Raw genomic sequence first — 21,446 nt, forward strand, 5'->3', positions numbered from 1 at the left:
ATTTAGGACATCTGCCATTCTATGAGTCTGCTGAGTATCTCACTTCCCATGTTGGATCACTCTCCCCTTTATTTATTCCATCGGTTAGTGTTAGCAGGTACTAGACTTGTTTATGTGCTCCCTTTGACTCTTAGTCCTTTCATTATGATCAATTGTGAACTGAAATTGATCACTTGGAATAGTGAGATGGCATTGGTACATGCCACCTTGATGGGATTGAATTGGAATCCCCTGGTATGTTTCTAACTCTACCATTTGGGGCAAGTCAGCTTGAGCATGTCCCAAATTATACATCTCTTCCCTCTCTTATTCCCACTCTTATGTTTAACAGGGATCACATTTCAGTTAATTTTCAACACTTAAGAATAACTGTGTATTAATTACAGAATTAAACCAGTCATATTAAGTAGAACAGACAAAAAAAACTACTAAGAGGGATAATGTATTAAGTTGTTCATTAACAGTCAGGGCTATGCTGATCAAGTCACCATTTCCCATAGTGTCCATTTCACTTCAGGAGGTTTCCGTTTTGGTGTTCAGTCAGTTGTCACCGATCAGGGAGAACATATGGTATTTGTCCCTTTGGGACTGGCTTATTTCACTCAGCATGATGTGTTCCAGATTCCTCCATTTTGCTGCAAATGACTGGATTTCGTTGTTTCTTACTGCGGTATAGTATTCTAAAGAGTACATATCCCATAATTTCTTTATCCAGTCTACCGTTGATGGGCATTTAGGTCGGTTCCAGGTCTTAGCTATTGTAAATTGAGCTGCAATAAACATTAGGGTGCAGACCGCTTTTTTGTTTGCCAATTTAAATTCCTTTGGGTAAATTCCAAGGAGTGGGATGGCTGGGTCGAATATTTATTTGGAAGGCAGAGTTAGAGAGAGAGAGAGAGAAAAGGGGATAGTCAGAGTGAGAGAATGTGAGAGAGAGATGTCAATTTTCCATCTGCTGGTTCATTCCCTAGATGGATGGAAAAGCCAGGGATGGATCAGGTCAAATCAAGGAGCCAGGAGCTTCATCTGGATCTCCCACATGGGTGCAGGGGCCCAAGCACTTGGGCCATCCTCCGAGCATTAGACTTGGAAGTTCAGCAGCCAGGATTGAAACTGGCACACCTACAGGATGCCAGCGCTACAGGCCATGGCTTAACCTGCTGTGCCACAGCACTTGTCCCTGATCCAATTTTGAAAAGTTGTATTATTTGGGGGGTTAGCATTAAGAGGGTACATGGTTAAGATGTTTCTTGGGCTGCTCACATCTCATGTCAGAGTGCCTGGGTTCAAGTCCCAGTTCTGCTCCCGATTCCAGCTTTCTGCTAAGACACAGCTTGGGAAGCTGGTAGTTGGGTCCCTGCAACTGCTACTGGATTGGTTTCCTGGTTGTTTGGTATCTGGAGAGTGAATCAGTAGATGCAGCCTCTCTCTTCCCTATAAATTAATCCTCTTTATCTTAATTGCCTTAAGACCCTATTTTATTTCTTTAATGTCTAACATTTGTAGTTGGGAGCATTTCTTATTTTTGCCTTCTTATTTTTACCTGATCTGGAATTTAGTGCCATTGACAGAAGTTTTTCCATTTTCTGAGTCTCTGAAAAATCTTAACACATCGTGCTTTACTTGCTCCCCTACTGCGTTTGCATTTTATTGTACCTTTTACCTTTATATTTTTTTCTCCTCTCTACTTCTTTGAATTTTTGCTGCTCCATTTTTCCCCCAAGTTGGATAATTAGGATGTTAATTTTAGGCTTTTTACTTTTTAATATAAGCAGTTAAAGGTATAAGTATCCTTCTAGGCACTACTTTAGCTACTTTCCCCTAAGTTTTCATGTATAGAGTTTTCATAATTGTTCCATTCTGATTTATATTTCAATATGGTAGAAGTCTTTACAGAAAATTTTAATTTGAGGTTGAATTAATTCAAGGACAGAATGGCTAATGAAGTGTATGTGGAACACACATCCTGTCGCTATGACCATTCTTTCTTTTTTTATGATTTATTTTATTCAAAAGTTACAGAGAGGCAGAGAGAGAGAGAGAGAGCGAGTGAGTGAGCATCAGAGAGGTCCTCTGCCCCCTGGTTTACTCCCCAAATGGCCACAACAGCATGAGTGGGCCAAGCCAAAGCCAGGAGCCCAGAGCTTCTTCCTGGTCTCCCACATGGGTGCAGGGGCCCAAGCACTGTGTCATCTTCCGCTGCTTTCCCAGGCACGCTAGCAGGGAGCTGGATCAGAAGTGGAGCAGCCAGACTCAAAGCAACACCTGTGGACACTGCAGGCTTTACCCTCTAATGCCACAGGGCCAGTACCACATGCACATTCATTTTCAAAGTAATTTATACTCCAAGCAAAGCAGGAAAAGGTCTAAGTAAAAAGCTGCTAAGGACTCTCTATATTTTTCTTCGGCCATGGAAATTAGAAGTCTGTGCCATCCTGGGAACACAGAAATGGAGCTTCCACTTTTCTCTCCATGTTTCATTCCTTTGATATCAAAAGTGAAACGATGTGGGGGCTAACATTGATCAGGTTCACAATTCTCTCTCTCTCTCCTCTTCCCTCCCCTGCTCTCTGTCTCTCCAGGCATTCCTCCAATTAGCCACACTTAGGAGCCTCTTGCTGCCCCACCTCTTGCTGGAAGGCAAATGCATTTAGGTCCAGTCAAGACAATAGGTGAAGAACAGACAGGCAGGAGAGACAGAGACCTGGCAGAACAGCACCTGGATGTAATACTCTCCGCTTCCTGAGGGTGGCGATACGTGCCCCACATACATCTGCACTTCATGTTACTTCTGCAAACGTCACTGCATTTTGAACAACCCTGAATATTGAAATTTGAATACTCTAACACTGGACAGAGGAGAAAACTGTTCAGAATTCAGTGGACTAACCTACTGTGTGCTGCCCCCTATCTGTGGGTGCGTGACAGAGACAGGACACAAACTTTGCCCCTTGGACTTGGGCTCTGGAAGCCAGGAGCTCAATCAGTGCCAGGAAAGGGGCTCCCGGTCTTGCTCCCACTGCGGTAGGAGGGGCTGGTCCAGAAACAGGAGTGGGCCTAAGGTCAGGGACAAGGCTTTGCACCTGTGCCTTTTCCTCGGGACTTCGGGCCATCACCCGACCTCATCACACCTTAGTTATTTGCAGGCGGCAACTCCTTTCCCCTGGCTTCATGCTTCCGTAGGAGAGAAAACACCCCAGCAGAGTCAAGTTCTGGGTCTCTCTTCCATCCTCCTCTCACCTCTCCCCTGTGCAGGGGAAGGACTTAAGCTGGCTGCTCAGTTTGGGAAAAGGAGCTGAGCATCCCTGGCCAGCCTGGCCCCTCTCCTCTTCCTGGAGCTCTGTTTGGTGCAAGCCAGGCCGGCTCCTCCAGGCTACAGGTTTAACTGGGGTAGCGGCAGGTCCCTGGGGAAGGCCCACAGCCATCTGGGTGGTGACGAAGTCGCCTTGTATCTCATGGCTCAGCCATTTTTTCACTGACTCACAGGAGATCCGTTCTTAAAGCTGCCCTTTTGCCCAGCATTGCCTGAAGCTCTGCTGGGGAGAAGTAACATTTTTCATTGACAAAAAATATCAATTCACAGAGGTATGCATGTTAAAGATACTAGAGGTGAAATACCTGGTGTATAGTAGGCAGGTTTTTAAAATTGGGATTATGACCGTGTGCTTAGATTTCCTTAACCAGCAATTAAATCTGGGTGACTCCATTTCTAGAAATGTTGGGTCAGAATTTTCCATGATTCCATGCGGTCAAACCTCATTAAAACAACACCAAGAGGCAATTCAAACTTAGCTTCTTAGAAATTGGTTAGTAGTGGAGCAGGCATTGTGGCATGGAGGGTTAAGGGGCTGTCTGTGATGACAGAATCCCATAAGCGCCCTGGTTTAAGTCCTGCCTGCTCCACTTCTGATCCAGCTCCCTACTAGTGCTCCTGGGAAAGCAGCAAAAGAGGGGCCAAGTACTTGGGTCCCTGCACCCATGTGGGAGACTCAGAAGAAGCTCCTGGCTTGGCATTGACCCAGCACTGGCTGCTGTGGGCACTTGGGAGTGAACCAGTGGATGGTAGATCGATCGATCAATTGATCAATCTCTCTCTCTCTCTGTGTATATATCTCCCTCTCTCTGTAACCTTGCCTTTCAAATAAATAAATCATTAAAAAGAAAGAAATTGGTTGGTAGCAAATATTGTTTAAAGACAAATGAGTCATCAGCAAGAGAACTTTGTTACTCTGATTTAGCAGGGGGAGAGGCGGGGAGGGGTGACTAGGTCCCCAAAGGAAACAAATCTGACCTTCGAAGTTCACACATACAAAAATACCATCCCTTTTCTGTTGTAGCTTTTGAAAGAAAGCAGAGGCATCCTTGTTTGAATTAACCTCAAAATAACTGCAATTCTGCCTGCAACCCAAGAGTGGCACACAGAAACAGCTATCGCCAGAGGTTGACCTTGGTGTTCTTGTCGGGGTCATGACATTGGGGGGACAGGAGGCACAAATCCCTCTGGCAAAGGGGTCCCTTTTAGCAACCACAGATTAGTCAGGCTCTTTTTTTTGTTTGTTTAAGCTACAACCTGAGCATAAAATTCTTTTGAAATCCAGTTTGGGCCAAAGTGGAATACACAGCCATATCTGTACAAATAGAACCTACGGTGGCAGAAGGTCATCTCAGCCTGGGACCCAGGCAGGTGCACAGGCACGGAGCTCAAGAATCGCATGGGCCTGCATCAGTGATCATGGTCGACCCCTCCTGACTTGGCTCCCAACACACACACACACACACACACACACACACGATGACTCTAGCGATACCGGTAGTTTCTGAAAACCATGTGGGAACCAAGAAGTCCCAGCAAGCGATTGGCAAACATGCCCCTGAGACTTCCAGTGTGCAAGACGCTGTGCCTAGAGCCCCTGGCAAACCCTCTTTCCTACCTCCTTCATTACTTTGATGGCTTCCACGCGGTGCTGGGGAGGCGGGTAAAGCAGCACTCGGTGGTAGAGGGACTGCAACACGGGCTTCATGGAGTCCACCGACCCCACCAGCCGCACCAGCTCGGCTGCAAGGTAGTAGATGGTGCGAGCCACCGGCCCGCTGAGGGCGGGCGCGGTGCAGGAGCAGCCGGAGCCGCGACCCTGGTCAGAAACGCCCGCAGCGGCGGAGTCCGACTCCACGCTGGCACCCGCGCTGCTGCTGTGAGCAGACGTGATGGTCTTGTCGTGAATGGGATTCCCCAGGATGACGATGAGAGCAGGGCAGAGGTTCTTCCTGGAAAGACACAGCGGGGAAAGTCAGGCGGCAGAATGCAAAGGGCACCCTGAGGGGAACACAGGATGCTCTGGGAATGACCATGGAAATGACCCGAGAAGTTGGGCTCCTCCTTGCTCTGACTGTTGGCTGCGTTCTGCCCCATTTGCCTCTCTCGCCATTCTTCCTGGGTTTCTCAAGCTAGGGATGGCTAATTAAACTGCAAGAGCAGCATTAAGAAAACAGCTTAAGTGAAGGAATCATCTCAAAATGCTACATGGCTGCGAGAGGGTGTTTAGCCTGTGGCTGGGATGCCCACCTTCCACATCAGAGTGCCTGGGTTTGATACCCGACTCTGCCCTTGCTTTCAATTTCCTGCTCATGCAAACCCTGGGAGCCCGTGGTGATGCCTCCAGTGGTTTGATTCTTACCACTTGGGTAGGGGACATGGACTGCCTTCCCAGCTCTGGCATCAGCCTGACTCAGCAGAAGCTGTAGGGGGCAATTCTGTGAGTGAACCGGCAGATGGACATTGCTCTCCCTGTTTCTGTCTCTGATTCTCAAGAGAGCAAAATGCTAAGTGGCTTAAAGTTTTGTTTACATAAGTTACGCCATTATTTCTTATTTGACAAGTTAATTTCAAATTCTGTACTGACACTGCCAGTCAGCTTCCTCCCTGTCCACAAGCCCAGGGGGCCTGAACCTGGCAACCTGGGGCACCTGTCATCTAACTAAGTGACCAGCGCTCAGGCTGAGACAGAGAGCAGAGCAGGGTAGGGCTAACAGTGAGATTCAATCTCTCTCACCCCCTGCATATAATTCTGCCTCTATTTGTTCTTACAACCAGCAACACAGTAAGCCACCTCATTCTCATCTCTCATGAGCCTATGATGTCAGCAAAGTGAAATAAAGACTTGGAAGCAATTTTGTCATAATCATCGTCTGTTTCTCTCTGCATTTTGTTCTGATTCATGTAAACAAACCAATTTCCCTACTCTCTCTCCAAGACACGTATGCCCAGATGGAGCCACTGGTAGGACAAGGGACACCGTGGAGAGGGACCGAGAGGCACAGCCAGGAGGAGCCCTGGGGGTAGGGGGGCACCTCTGAGGTAGGGGTCTACTCACCAGATCAGGTCTGTGAAGCCCCTGTGCAGGTGCATGGCGGAGGAGGAGCTGCTGAGCACGGACAGGATGCACTCCAAGTACAGAAGCTGCAGCTGCTGACTCTCACTGCAGAACGCACACACAGGTTGGCAGACAGACAATGGGGGAATCAAAGGTGGTATGTGGGGAAATACTTAGAAGATGGTAGGCATTGCTATGCCAAACTTAGCAATTATTTAGCGTATATTTTTTTAAAAAAGCTTTATTTCTTTGAAAGGCAGACTGACTCAGAGGGACAAGAGGCAGAGAGATCTTCCATCCGTTGGTTCATTCCCCAAATGCCTGCAACAGCTCAGGCTTGGCCAGGCCAAGGTCAGGAGTCAGGAATTCCACCCAGGTCTCCCACAGGGGTAGCAGGAACCCAAGTACATGAGCCAGCATCGGCTGTCTCCCAGGGTGCATATTAGCAGGAAGCTTGTGTGGAAGCAGAGGCGGCACTTGACTCAGGCATCCCAAGTGACATCTTAATTGCTGTGCTGCCACACTTGCCCTTAAGCAAGCCCTCATTTTTTTTTTTGGGGGGGGGGAGATGGTTAGCATTATGGGTTAGATTGTACCATCCTAAAAATTCATAGATTAAGGTCCTAATCCCCAGGGTCCCAGAGTGTGACCTTTTGTTTGGAGTTACAGGTTTTACAGGGGTAATCAAGTTTAAATGACATCCCCAGTGTGGAGCCTGATTCAGTAAGACTGGTGCCCTTAATAAAATGGCACTTTGGATGTTGGTCCACAGAGAGGGAAGGCAACCAAAGAAACACAGGGGACTTCAAAAAGTTTACAGAAAATATACATTATGGATAAACTATGCATGGATCTCAATTTTTTTTTAACCAAAATAAACTTATAATTCCATTGCCCTCAAACTTTCTGAAGTAGCCTGCACAAGCCAAGGAGAGGGATTTGCAATGGATCTCATGGTCACAGAGCTCAGAGGGAAGCAACCTCACCAACACACCAAGCCTTGGCGGTGGACGGCTCCCCTCCAGAACTGTGAGGCGAGAACCTTCTGTTGTTTACGGCACTCCATTTAGGGGACTTTGTTAGGGCAGCCCTAGCAAACTAATTCAGTGGGGGAAAATTATTTGTTATTCAGAAACTTGTCATTTTAGAACAGCTTTCTGTAGATTTAACAGAGAAACTAATGGGGAAGAGTCACTCCATGAGATAATTTCAAAAAGTTCATAGAAAAATGGAATTAAGGGCTGGTGTTGTGGTGCAGCAGGTTAAGCCACCAGCTGTGATGCCTTTATCCCATGGAAATGCTGGTTTGAGCCCCAGTTGCTCCACTTCCAATCTGATTCCCTGCTAATGTACTAGGGAGCGGAGGAAAATGGCCCACGTACTTGAGTTCCTGCCACCCACACAGGAGACCCAGGCAGAGTTTCTGGCTCCTGACTTCAGCCTGACCCAACCCTGGTGGATACGGCCATTTGGAGAGTAAATTGAGTAATTAGCAGACAGACGATCCATCAGTCTTTCAAATAGAGGAACAAATCTTTTTCAAAAAGTGGAATTAAAAGATAAGTTTTGGTATATTTCTAAAAAAAAATCCATGCATAGATTTTTCATAATACACATTTTTCCATGAACTTTTGGAACAATTCTATTTTCTTTTGTTAGGATTTTATTTATTTGAGAGGTAGAGTTACAGATAGAAAGAGGAAAAGACAGAGAGAAAGACCTTCTATCTACTGGTTCATTCCCCAAATGGCCAATCTGAAGCTAGGAGCCAGGAGCTTCTTCTGGGCCTCCCATGCTGCTGCAGGGGCCCAAGCATTTGGGCCATCTTCCACTGCCTTCCCGGGCCACAGCAGAGAGCTGGATCAGAAGAGGAGCAGCCAGAACATGAACCGGTACCCATATGGGCTGTCAGCTCCACAGGCAGAGGCTTAACCCACTACACCACAGCACCTGTCTCTTAACCACACACATACATGGTTTGTCCTGTTAACATCTTACAGTACATTTGCTATAATTAATGAACAAATATTTGCACATTAACTAAAATCTATAGCTTATGCCAGAATGTTAATTTTTAACATGTCTAATAGTCTAAACCTTTCAAGAGGCCATTTACTACATTATCTTTTAACTGGTCAATAATTTACTAATATGTATTTGACTTTCCTTCTTTATTTGTTGAAGAAATGTGGTTCTTCACTGGACAAATTATTTTCCACAGTTCTTGTTTTGGAGTTCCTCAGTAGAGCCAGCAAAGAGAACAGACAAGGTTTTTCCTCAGCCCACCAGCAGGTATTACAATCCAGGTAGGTGGCAGAGAGACAGAAGGGCTGAGGAAGAAATTAATTTTCTAGGACACATTTACTATAAATATATCATAAACCTTCTAAAGATAATTCACTCAGCAATCTGGTATGGAATGGGATATTCAGAAAAAAGAGACACTTGGTGATAAAACTCATTTTTTAGGGGCCGGCATTGTGGCATAGCAGGTTAAACATCTGCCTGCAGTGCCAGAATCCCAAATGGGCACTGGTTTGAGATCTGGCTGCTCCACTTCTGATTTGGCTCTCTGTTAATATGTCTGAGAAAGCAACGGAAGATTGCCCAATAACTAGGGCCCTTGCATCCACTTGGAACCCGAATGAAGCTCCTGGCTCTGGGCTGACCCAGCCCAAGCTGTTATGGCCATTTGAGGAGTGAACCAGTGGATGGAAGATCCCTCTCTGTCTTGCTTCTTCTCTCTGTAACTTTCAAAAACAAACAAACAAACAAACAAACTTAAAAAGATTAAGATCTTTACATTGTTATAAAAAATCACTTTTAGTTGTGTCTTTTTTTCTTCAATTTAAAACAAATAAGTCCCAAAAGGAAGCCTCGTGTTCTTAGCAGCTCAAATAATTCCTAGGAGAAGGAGGCAGAAGAAAGGCAGGAGGGGCAAAGTATAAACTTGAGGAGATAGAAGGGAGAAAGGAAAATGTACTGTCAGACCACCCCACAGGCTGCAGCTGCCTCGCCGTGAAAAAACCTGGGGAATTGTCAGATGAAGGACAGTAAGACAGGGGCTGGGGAAGGTGATCCTCACCAGCACCAAGTTCAATACCCTAAAATTGACATTATGCCCTAAAACTGGTTGGCAAGGGATAGATCTAGGGCAAACCCCTGCCCATGGCCTCAGAACCAAAATAACTATTTTTATGTTTTTAGAAGGTTGTAAAAACAAACAGAAACAGATAGGAGACAGAGACACTGTTGAACAGCCCTTATCCAAAGCACTTGTGGCCAGGAGTGTTGCAGACTTTGGAGTTTTCCCGATTATGGAATATTCGTATAAGCTTTACCAGGTTAGCGTCCCAAATCTGACAATCCCAAGTCTCAGGTGCGCTCCAAAGTTTTGAAGCATGTCAGAGTTTGGATTTGCAGAGTGGGGATGTTCAGCTTATAGTACGTGGCCCTTTACAGGAAATGTGTGATGACTAATAATCTAAAGAGAGGTACTTTGTCCACAGTAGTGTACAATGGTCAAAATTTAACTGTCTTGAAAGAGGGATCCCACTTCTATCTTGATGTCATCTACTATATCATTTCAGGGTGGAGAAAGAGACAGGGTAGGGCTGAGTCTTCAAGAAACTTATCACTGTTTGCCAAGAGGTAGGTAATAGCTGGAGGAAGAATAAGAAAAGCAAGAACTAATCAGCTGTTTGGAGTTACGTGCAGACCTCATAATTCTAGGCTCCAACTCCTACAAGCTTCCTGTCTACGCTTCTGAACAAGATGTAGTTGCTGACCTCAAACAGCACATTCTATGTTCTTATGGGACTTGTCAGCAAGGAGATAGGAAATACTCAAAATGAGTAACTCAACACAAGAGACCATGCTATGTAAGTTAACCTGTGGGACCATATAGGACAGGCATCTCCTTAGGATCCAGAAAGAATTTCCCTAGGCAACGGAATCATAGTAGAGACTTGAAATTCAAGTCAGGGCCTGCTGCATAGAGGATTTGAGGATGGGAGTCCACAAAGCCTGGGGGCAGAGAAGGAAGAGTTTGGGCTGGGAGGTTTGTGGATGGAACGGAATGCAAAGATGACACCACCAGAAGGGGGCGCTGGAGAGCAGGAAGGGCCTGGAAGCCTGCTAATTCCGCTGGATTCTATTCTGCAAACACAGGCTTGACATGACCAGATTTGTATTTAAAACACTCATCTCATCAGGATGCTTTAGAATGAACAGATTGGGGAGGACAAACTGAAAGGACACACTATCATGGATAAATCACATTAAAAATCAGTTCTAGAAGGGCTGCTTTTGCTACCATGTCAGGTTACCCTTTCCGACTAACCACTGGACTCATTTTGAAAAAGAAAAATAATTAAATGTCCCAATACAAAAATTTCTTTCTCAAACTGTCAGTCTGGCATCATAACAGTAAAATAACCGTAAACAACAAAGACTCCATTTCTGAACTCACTGGAAGTAAGTCCAAAGGAAAGCTCCTAGCAATCTAGGTTCCTGTGAGAACCCCTAAAGTGTGCATGGCAAATACTACAACCCCAAAGCATGAGGCTCACTGACAGGGAACGCACTGCCAAGGTAGCTGGCCCCAGTCTCCTTGGTGACTGAATTCGGCAGATTTCCTGTGGGCTGTAGCAGTCTGGAAAACAGGTCCTCATGGCCTTGCATGAGTTATGCCATTGGAACAGCTGTTCAAAATGTCAGCGCCTTCCACTCCTGCCCCTCACTGGAGACACACCAGCAGGCGCACAGTGGGTATACGTTCAATACTTGTCCAGCTGTAAACAAACACTTGCGATGCATAGGGTAGAAAGAACCTAGACACCAGCCATCTCTAAAAACACACAGAGGGGAAAATCTGCCCACGTGGGAGGGCTGTGAGTCACTCTTCTTGGTCTTTTGTTTGAGCATTTCACGGTTGGCAGGTTGAGTATCTGCTGGTCACATCCTCTGCTCTTCCCTGTTTGTTCCCAAGTGGGTGACCCATAAAGAACAACCCTGGGAGGCGATCAGTGGGCCGTGAAGGCTCTGCGTCACCCATGCTGGCTGCATGGCCAGGAGCTCTGGAGTCCTTACAGATTCATTTTAAACCATTTTCACTTTGCCTCCCCCTCTTAGAAACAGATTTTAGCTTAGTTGTAGAAGGAGAGAGGGAATTAAACAATTGTGTAAAGGGGGGAATGGAATTAAAACAAATGATATGAACATTTACCTGGCCTCACTGATTCCAAACTTGCTTTGGTATGGTTTCCTCTCTGACATTCTATACTAGCAGGACTGGAGACAGAGAGATAAGGAATAAATGTGTAAACCCAATTAATCTTCTAAAAATTCCTGGATTGAAAAAGCGTCATGTAACCTGATTTGCTTAATATAGAATGCTATTTATATCATATCTCCAAGCCATGTGAGTGAGTTGTTCTGCTACCTGCATGCGTTTTCTGAATTCTCCCAGGAGACAGAACATCTTACAAATTCACACTCCTATACAGCTAAAGCCCTGTGAAGTATGTGGGTAATGGTTGTGGAAATGGCCAATAGGCCAAGTACTAACCATGGTGCAATTTTAAAGGAAAAACTTACTTATAAAGTAGGAGAGGCATCATCAAGTTTAGTTAAGAGAAATAGAAAAGGAGTTAAGGTAGTACAATCAGAAGAAATATAGACATACACACTTAACAAGGAGAATGAATAGACAAGCAGATAGAAGCCAAGGGCCTGGTGCAATCTGATCAGGTGGACTTAAAGGGTTCTCATCACAGCTGCACTAAACATATTATGTCTCGAGCTGCTTTTGCAGTAGGGCCTTCATCGTAGGGTGATGGAATCATGATGAGAAAGATCAACTCTCGGGGCGCCGGATTCTGTCCCGGTTGCCCCTCTTCCAGGCCAGCCCTCTGCTGTGGCCAAGGAGTGCAGTGGAGGATGGCCCAGGTGCTTGGGCCCTGCACCCCATGGGAGACCAGGAAAAGCACCTGGCTCCTGGCTCCTGCCATCGGATCAGCGCGGTGCGCCGGCCGCAGCGCGCCGGCCGCGGCGGCCATTGGAGGGTGAACCAACGGCAAAAGGAAGACCTTTCTCTCTGTCTCTCTCTCTGTCCACTCTGTCTGTCAAAAAAAAAAAAAAAAAAAAAAAAAAAAAAGAAAGAAAGATCAACTCAAACAAACAAACAAAAAACAATCTCTAGAGAATAATTATGACCAGGAGAATTTAGTTGAAAGGCCAAGCAAGACTAAAGACTATGAGAATTTTATAAAGTCCGTTAAGCTCAACCACAGTATGCTTTACAGGCATGTTTGTTGAAATGTCCAATGAGAAACCCGAGAAAAACATGAATGCATCATACGAATTATTTCCCCATTTAAAGTCCATTCCCAAGCTACACAGTTAAGAAATGTTTTCAGTAACTGAAAGAAATCTATGACCTTTGTTTCTAATATGTATGTATACATATTTGCAATAAATACTTGTGCACTGCCTTTTCCTACTGATTTACAGTCAATTTTCTGATGTCGGAATCTCAGTGTTCCTAACTGCATTATAAATTGGAATTAGTGCCAACAATTCTGAAAGTAAACAAACCTGTTTAGAGATAAAATATACCAAATATTTACTACATGCTCAGCACTAGGCAGTTGAAAAAAAAATCCATGTATAGCAATATTTCTGGAAAAGACATAAAAAATGAATGCCTGTGATCATTACACAACAGGCATAACCTTAGATTGTCCCAGGTAAACCAAGTTATTTGGTCACCCTACATATGGAGTCCTGTAGCTGGCACTGCAGATATCTAGGTCTTAAGGAATCATGAACTTCAACCTTGGAATGCCAGGGATGCCTGACCTAGCTCAAGACTCTTTTCTGGCCAATGAACAATGAATGGTACATATTAAGGTTCTGCTTGCTAGATCTATCCTGATGCATCCTGATGGTGCAGTATTATTAATTGACACAATGACCATGAGCCTCCTTGCTGAGACTGGATATTATGTGAGTGTCCACCAAAGGCTATGTGTGGAAGACTTGGTCTCTGCAATCTATGTTAATAGTACTACAGAGGTGGGGCCTTTGGGAGGTGGTAGATTGGACTAGGTTTTTGGGGTGGAGCCTTCATGATACAATCATGGTGGCTTTATGAGGAGACAGACAGACACACACTCCCTGTTGCCATGTGATGCTCTGCACAGCATCTACACTCTGCCGACGAAAATGCCATCACCAGATGCTGAAGCAATGGGACCCCTTGATCTTAGCCTGTGAAGCTCCAAAATCATGAACTGAAATAGGCTTCCTTCTGCCGTGTGTAGCTTGTCATAGGTATGCTGCTGTAGTAAGGAGAAGCTGACTAATGCACACCCTTACCTAACACAACAGCCCAGGTTTTCCTTGAGAAAACTACCCAGGAAAATTGTTTAGCTTCTTCCTTATTATTTCACAGGCAAGGGAAAACATAGTCTTTCTACTTTTCAAAGGTGGTATAAGATGAAAGCCTACTGAAAATCATGTCTGAACAATTTTTAATAAAAGCATTCTGTACAACCACAAAAATGACAAAATGTCCCTCCCCCGTGACTTCTACTTATTATCTAATGGCACTGCTCACTTCCATTTGTTTCTTCTATTTGCTAGATAAACATTAAAATGGCCAATGCTTTAGTTTCTCTCTACCTTCTGACAGCACTTAATCCCTGAACCAAGCCCTCACTTCCACTCCAAAATTACCTAACCCAAGCCCAAATCCAGTGACAGCCCCTCCCAGCAGCCTTCTACTGGATGCCCTGTGATTCCCAACGTTGTCCAGGCTCTCTCACTGCAAGTTTATTATCCAGATTCTGCAGATTCTGTGAGCCTCACATGTCCCCAATGATCTTGGGCTAGTGGACATTTACAAGTCCTCTTTTTAAAAAAATTTATTTTTTAATAAAAATAAATGTCAAGATAAAATAGTTTTCAGAATGGGTCACATATCAAGCCTATCTGTATGCTGTCTATAAAAGAAGCAGTCAATCAAAAAGATCCATGAAGCTTGAGAACTAAATATACCCCAGGGAAATAAAGCACAAAGGACGCAGGGGTGGAGATATTAATATCACATAATGTGGAGCTCAGGATAAAGATCATAAAATGAGGAAAGAAGGCTGTCTTATTCTAAAAAGGATATAATTCAATGAACATTTATAAATATCTATATGACAAGTAAGATGACAGCCACTTTTCAAACTATATATATAGACTTCTACATATAAAAGAAACTCCCTCTTTAGTGGATCATTAAGCATTTCATTAGAATGTAAATTGAAAATATGTCAAAAACTAAAAAAGAAAAAGGAAAGAGAGAGAAAGAGGAAAGGAGAGGGAGGAAAGGAAGTATCATTATGTTCTCATATCTGTGAACTACATTGAATCTGTTCTCTTTGTATTATGCCACACCAACATGAGAATTGATGAGGAAAAAAAAGATATGGATCCAACCTAGGTCTTTATCAGTGGATGAATGGATGATGGAACATCATTTAGCCAAGAAAAAGAAGGAAATATTGTTTGCTATTTGCTGTAAAATGGATAGAACTGGAGATCGTTAGCCAGACACAGAAAGATAATTATTACATGTTTTCTTAATGCATCTGAACTAAGAATTGCTATTACTAAAGGCTCAGAAGGGTGGGGGCTGGGGACAGAGGGAGTTTAGATAACAGTGAGATGAAAGTAGCAAGTTCCCATGTGGCATAACACACGTGATGACTACAGCTCACAGTATTATGTCTTTTTTTTTTTTTTTTTTTGACAGGCAGAGTGGACAGTGAGAGAGACAGAGGGAAAGATCTTCCTTTGCCATTGGTTCTCCCTCCAATGGCTGCCGTAGCCGGCGCACTGCGCCGATCTGAAGGCAGGAGCCAGGTGCTTCTCCTGGTCTCCCATGGGGTGCAGGGCTCAAGCACCTGGGCCATCCTCCACTGCACTCCCTGGCCACAGCAGAGAGCTGGCCTGGAAGAGGGGCAACCGGGACAGAATCCGGCTCCCTGACCGGGACTAGAACCCAGTGTGCCGGCGCCGCAAGGTAGAGGATTAGCCTAGTGAGCCACGGCGCCGGCAGTATTATGTCCTGTATAAAGAAGTGCACGAGGCTGTGAACAGAGAAGTAAGTAAAGACCTGCTGCCTCTCCTGAGCTTACGCTGTGTCTGTACTCAGATATTGCAATGTGCCCCAGAGTAATGTTCAAGGATTACCTTAATCAAAAGAATTTAAATAAAACTTAAAAAAAAAAAGTTTTTGCAATGTTTTCCAGGAAAGTGAGAGACCTTGTTCATGTCTGCAACTAGACTATTTTCCCAACTCACTGGTATTTTTAAAATTCTACAAGTGCCAGAACAATTAGGTGAGGGAAAGAAATAAAGGACATCCACATTGGAAAGGAGGAGGCCAAATTGTCATTGGAAATGATACAACTTTATATGTAGAAAACTCCAAAGATGCTATTAAAACACTAATTTATTGGAACTAATAAATTTCACAGAGTTGCATGATATAAAATAAACATACAAAAATCAGTCATATTGTTATATGCCAATAGCATATTATCTAAAAAAGAAATCAAGAAACAATCCCATTTCCAAGAGCTACAAAAAAAACAAATCAAAACAAAAAAACATATAGGAATAAATTTAACCAAGGAGGTGAAAAATTTCTACATTGAAAACTATATAGAACATTGAAGAAAGAAATTGAAAGCGTATAGAGAGAAAGGGAAAGACATCCCATGTTCATGGATTCCAAGAATCAATATCAATAAAAATCCATACTTTCCAATGCAATATACAGATTCAATGAAATCGCTACCAAAATACTAATGAATCTCTCAGACAACTAGAAAGTACTTCCAAAATTTTTAGTAGTATTACTAAGAAGCCACAAAAAAAACCATAGCAATCTTGAGCACAAAGAACAAAGCAGGAGGTATTAAATCATGTGACTTTAAGATAACGTACCACAAAACTATCGTAATTAAAAAACATGGAATTGGCATGAAAAGAGACACACAGACTGATGGGAAAGACTAGAGAGCTTAAAAGTAAACCCATTCATCAACAGCCAACTGATCCTGACAAAGGTGCTAAGAACATATGTTTGAGAAAGGACAGTCTTTTCAACAAATGGTGCTGAGAAAACTGGCTATCCACATGTAGTAGAATGAAAGCAGATCTCCCTTTCCCATCTCTCACCATGTAAATAAAATAAACTCAAAATAGATTAAAGACCTAAAAATAAAACTTGAAACAATGAAATCAACAGAAGAAAACATAAAGGAAACATTTCAGGATATTGGAAATAAGGTTGTTTTTTTTTTTTGGGGGGGGGGATCAAACTCAAAAAGCACAGGAAACAAAAGCAAAAACAGATAAATGAGATTTCATCAACCTGAAACACTTCTGCAGACCAAAGGAAACAATCAAAACAGCCAAGATACAACCTTGGGAGAAAATATTTATAAGCTATACATGTGACATGAAGTCAGTATCTAGAATATGCAAGTGTAAGGAACTCAAATACTTCACAGCAATCAATCAATCAATAACTCAGTTAACAAATGGGCAATTGGTGGAAGGCAATTTGTTGTTGGTTAGGACATCAGTTAAGACGTCTATGTCCAATACAGCAATGCACTAGGTTCAATTCTCAGTTCTGGCTTCTGACTCCAGCTTCCTACCACTGCAGATCCTGGGAGGCAACAGGTGATGGATGGTTCAAGTAGTAGAATCCCTGCCACCCACATGGGAGACATGGATTGAGTTTGCAGCTCTTGGCTCTGACAACAGCCTCAGCTGTTGTGGGCATTGCAGAAGTGAACCAGTGGATGGCAGCTCTGTCTCTGTTTCTCCACCTTTTTTTTTTTTAATAAAAGATTATTTTATCTATTTGAAAGAGTTACAGAGAGAGAGAGTGAGACCTAGAGAGACAGAGACTGAGAAATAGAGAATCTTCCATCCACTGGTTTACTCCACAGATGGCCAAAATGGCCAAGGTTGGGGAAGGCAAAGCCAGGAGCCAGGAACTTCTTCTGGGTCTCCCACGTGGGTGCAGGGGTACAAGCACTTGGGCCATCTTCTACTGCTTTCCCAGGCCATTAGCAGGGAGCTGGTTCAGAAGTGGTGCAGTTGGGACACAAACTGGTACTTATATGGGATGCTGGCATTGCAAAAGGCAGCTTTACCTGCTATGCCACAATGCCAGCCCTTTCTCCAATATTGAATAAAATTTAAGAAAACAGGCAACAGCTATAAACAGACATTTTTTCAGAGGAAGACATACAAATGGCCAACAATTTCACGAGAAAATGTTCTACATCAGTATCATCAGGGAAATGCAAATCAAACCACAATGATATATCATCCCCATTCTAGTTAGATTGGCTATTCTCAAAAGGACAAAAGATGACAAGTGCTGGCAAGGATGTGGAGAAAAGGGAATACTTGCACACTGCTGTTGGGAATGTAAATCAGTACAGACGCTGCGGAAGGCATTATGGAAGTTCTTTACATAATTAAAAATAGCAACATTAAATGATTCAAGAATCCCACTACTGCATATATATCCAAGTGAAATGAAATCTGTTTGTGTTAGAGGTATCTTCACATCCAAGTTTTCTGCTGGGCTATAGCCAACAAATGGAAAAAACTCAAGTGTCCATCACCTGATTGTCGCTCCCCCTCTTCGTGGAGGAACGACACAGGACCCTGCGCTGTTCTTTCTGTCTGCTCGGCCCTCCCCGGGTTTGCTGCTGGTTCTTCCCGGGTTGGCTACTATCCCTTCCACCTCCGTGGAAGGGCAGTTCCCCCTGGCCACATTCCCCACTTCCGCAGGGGAGCGGCACACCGCCGGCCGGTTCTCTCGGGGGCTGCACGGGTTCCCTTAGATGTTCCCCATAGATGTTCCTGGTGCATGCCGTCTCTCTCCTCCTTTATAGTCCTCCTCCGCCAATCCCAACTCGGCTGCCCACACGCCGAGTACGCTGCTCTCCAATCAGGAGCAAGTCCTACAGTTAATTGGTTGAACTGGAGGCAGCTGTGCGGAAGCTGTTTACTTCTCTCCCAGCGCCATATTGTGGGAGAGCAGATGCATAGAATAAGTCTTAATTCCAGTAACTTAGTCCAGTCCGGATTGCTCCCCACAGATCCCCCTTTCTTTTTATTTTTTGGCGTTGATACGCGCCTGTCTTCGGTGTCCCGCGGCACACACTCTGCTCTACTTGCTAGAGTTGCCACAGGCTCTTACAAGTCCTATCAATCAGGCAAACCGAATCCGGGTCCTCTCTTCGCCATGTTGTGAGGAGGTTTTTAGGCGCTGATGCGTGCCTGTGTTCGGTGACCTGCGGCTCACACTCTGGTCGAGCCGCCTGCTGGCACTTACCGCCTTAATTAGGCAGACCGAATCCAAGCCTTCTCATTGCCTTTTTGTGGGGAGGCCTTACTGATGTTAATTCGTGCCTGTCTTCGGTGACCTGCGGCGCATAAGCTGCTAGCCGCCCAGGTGCTCATCGCCTCACTAATCGGGCAGACCGAATCCAAGCTCTCACATTGCAGTGTTGTAGGGAGGCCTTTCTATTTCTCTATTTCTCTATCTCCGGGCATTCCTATTTCTCCCATTTTACTTCTATCTTCCAGCATTCCTATTTCTCTTTTACTTCTAAACTTCTGTTTCTCTTATCCCAGCGGCTTTCCGGCTGCGCCTGCCCCGAGGCTGCTTCTCGGCAGCTTTCCGGCTCTGAGCCGCTTCAGCCCGCGCCTCTCTCATCTGCGCAGCTTCCCGGCTTTGCGCGGCTTGGCTTTGCGCGCTCCGCGGTCTCCACGCCCTTCGCGTCTGCACCACGGCCTCGCGCCAGCCCCGTTCCCTATCTATTCACGCCCCGTGCTCTCTCTGCACACGGCGGCTTCCGCGAGTAACACAGCGTAGCTTACGTGTCCGCCACTAGCATTCAATCTAAGTTCCCCGGGCTAGCCTGGCGAATTCAACCCAGCATACGTCTCCGCCCCACGATTTGGCTTCCCGTCCTTTGCTCCCCGGGCTAATCAGACGGATCCCAATCTGGCTTACGTTTCAGCTTCTGGTTTCAACTTTTCACCCCCCATTCCCGGGCTAACTTGAGAACCCCAAAGTGGCTTCCGTTTCCGCCTTGGCCTGCCCCCCGCGGCTTCAATTTCCCTAACATTTTTCTCTACCCGGTATGTTTCCCCAAGCTTTCCTCCAACAATATTCCTCCCTCATTTCTCCTGGCCTCTCCCCACAGTCCGCGTCCGAGTCTGTTTGTTCTAGCTTTCACTTTCGCTTTCGCCCTTAGAGATTTCTCCCAGCTTCCCCCTGTAGTCCGTATCTGAATCTATGCCTAGGCTTTCAATAGTTTCTTCCGGCACCCTTTTCGTCCGGCTTTTCCCTAGGCTGTTTGCTAGTCTCTCTCTCCGGTATTTTCCCAGTTCTTCCCGTTTCTTCCCTCTTAAGTTTGCTATCCGACCTAGGTTTCCTAATCCGAGTCATTTCTTCCCTCCTAAGTTTCATATCCGTCCTAGGTTTCCTATCCGAGTCAGGTTTCCTATCCGAGCTAGGTTTCCTATCCGAGCCACGGCACCATTATGTCGCTCCCCCTCTTCGTGGAGGAACGACACAGGACCCTGCGCTGTTCTTTCTGTCTGCTCGGCCCTCCCCGGGTTTGCTGCTGGTTCTTCCCGGGTTGGCTACTATCCCTTCCACCTCCGTGGAAGGGCAGTTCCCCCTGGCCACATTCCCCACTTCCGCAGGGGAGCGGCACACCGCCGGCCGGTTCTCTCGGGGGCTGCACGGGTTCCCTTAGATGTTCCCCATAGATGTTCCTGGTGCATGCCGTCTCTCTCCTCCTTTATAGTCCTCCTCCGCCAATCCCAACTCGGCTGCCCACACGCCGAGTACGCTGCTCTCCAATCAGGAGCAAGTCCTACAGTTAATTGGTTGAACTGGAGGCAGCTGTGCGGAAGCTGTTTACTTCTCTCCCAGCGCCATATTGTGGGAGAGCAGATGCATAGAATAAGTCTTAATTCCAGTAACTTAGTCCAGTCCGGATTGCTCCCCACACTGATGAACAAATAAAATGTGATACACACACACACACACACACAGAAACACTGGGATACTATTCAGCTATATAAAAGATGAAATCCTTGCCATTTGCAATAACATGGAGGTCCTTATGTTAAGTAAAATAGGTCAGGTATAGAAGGTGCATGATGTTACTCATCTGTGGAATATAAGAAAATTAATCTCATCAAGGTTGAAAGTAGAACAGTGGTGACCAGAGGCTGGGGACAGTGGGAGGGAGGGAGAAATGGGGCCAGGTTGATTAATGAATGCTGTTACAGACAGACAGGAGGAAGTTCTGGGGTTGTACTACAGTAGGGTGTGACAGTAACAACGTGCTGTATTTTTTTCTTAAAAAAAAAAAAAGCTTGAAGTAAATTTTCATCATAAAAAATGAGAAATTTTGAGGGGATATACCCACAGGTATGTTAACCCTGAGTTGAACATAACAGAGTATGCATGTACTGGGATGTCATGTGGTACCCCAGAACTATGTACAATTTTTTTTGATTCAGATGAAAACAAAGTAGAATTCTGCAAGCAAAAGTCTCTTGAATTATCCAATGTTCTAGTTAGCATGACAGTTTCTTGTCTCTGTCATAATTCAAAGAGCATTTCAGAATTTCACCGTGTGGCAGAATTGTGCAATACACGATACACATAGCCAGTAGAGACGTCCAGTCCATCCTGGAGAGCCTGCTCTTTCCAAGCTTTGGCTTTGCCTTTTACTTTTTTTAACTTTTTATTTACTTTGGTGCATGAATTTTTTTTTTTTTTTTTTTTGGACAGGCAGAGTTAGACAGTGAGAGAGACAGAAAGAAAAGTCTTCCTTCCGTTGGTTCACCCCGCAAATGGCCGCTATGGCCGGTGCTCTGCGCCAATCCGAAGCCAGGAGCCAGGTGCTTCCTCCTGGTCTCCCATAGGGTGCAGGGCCCAAGCACTTGGGCCATCCTCCA

At 45.0% G+C, this 21,446-nt stretch overlaps 1 protein-coding gene across 5 annotated transcripts in view; it reads right to left on the reverse strand.

Annotated features, from left to right (window-relative positions):
• Positions 1–21,446, reverse strand: part of ARFGEF3 (ARFGEF family member 3) — a 179,249-nt gene that overhangs the window by 73,769 nt on the left and 84,034 nt on the right. For all 5 annotated transcript variants that reach the window (XM_051854295.3, XM_089332622.1, XM_089332623.1 and 2 more), the window contains 2 exons: positions 6,372–6,476; positions 4,932–5,265 (listed from right to left, as the gene is read on the reverse strand). In XM_051854295.3, the coding sequence (XP_051710255.3) occupies positions 4,932–5,265; positions 6,372–6,476 (439 nt within the window). The remainder of the gene's footprint in view (positions 1–4,931; positions 5,266–6,371; positions 6,477–21,446) is intronic.

The sequence above is a fragment of the Oryctolagus cuniculus genome, chromosome 5, assembly GCF_051225735.1.
Source record: "Oryctolagus cuniculus isolate XC-2025 breed Fujian yellow rabbit chromosome 5, ASM5122573v1, whole genome shotgun sequence".
NCBI lineage: Eukaryota > Metazoa > Chordata > Mammalia > Lagomorpha > Leporidae > Oryctolagus > Oryctolagus cuniculus.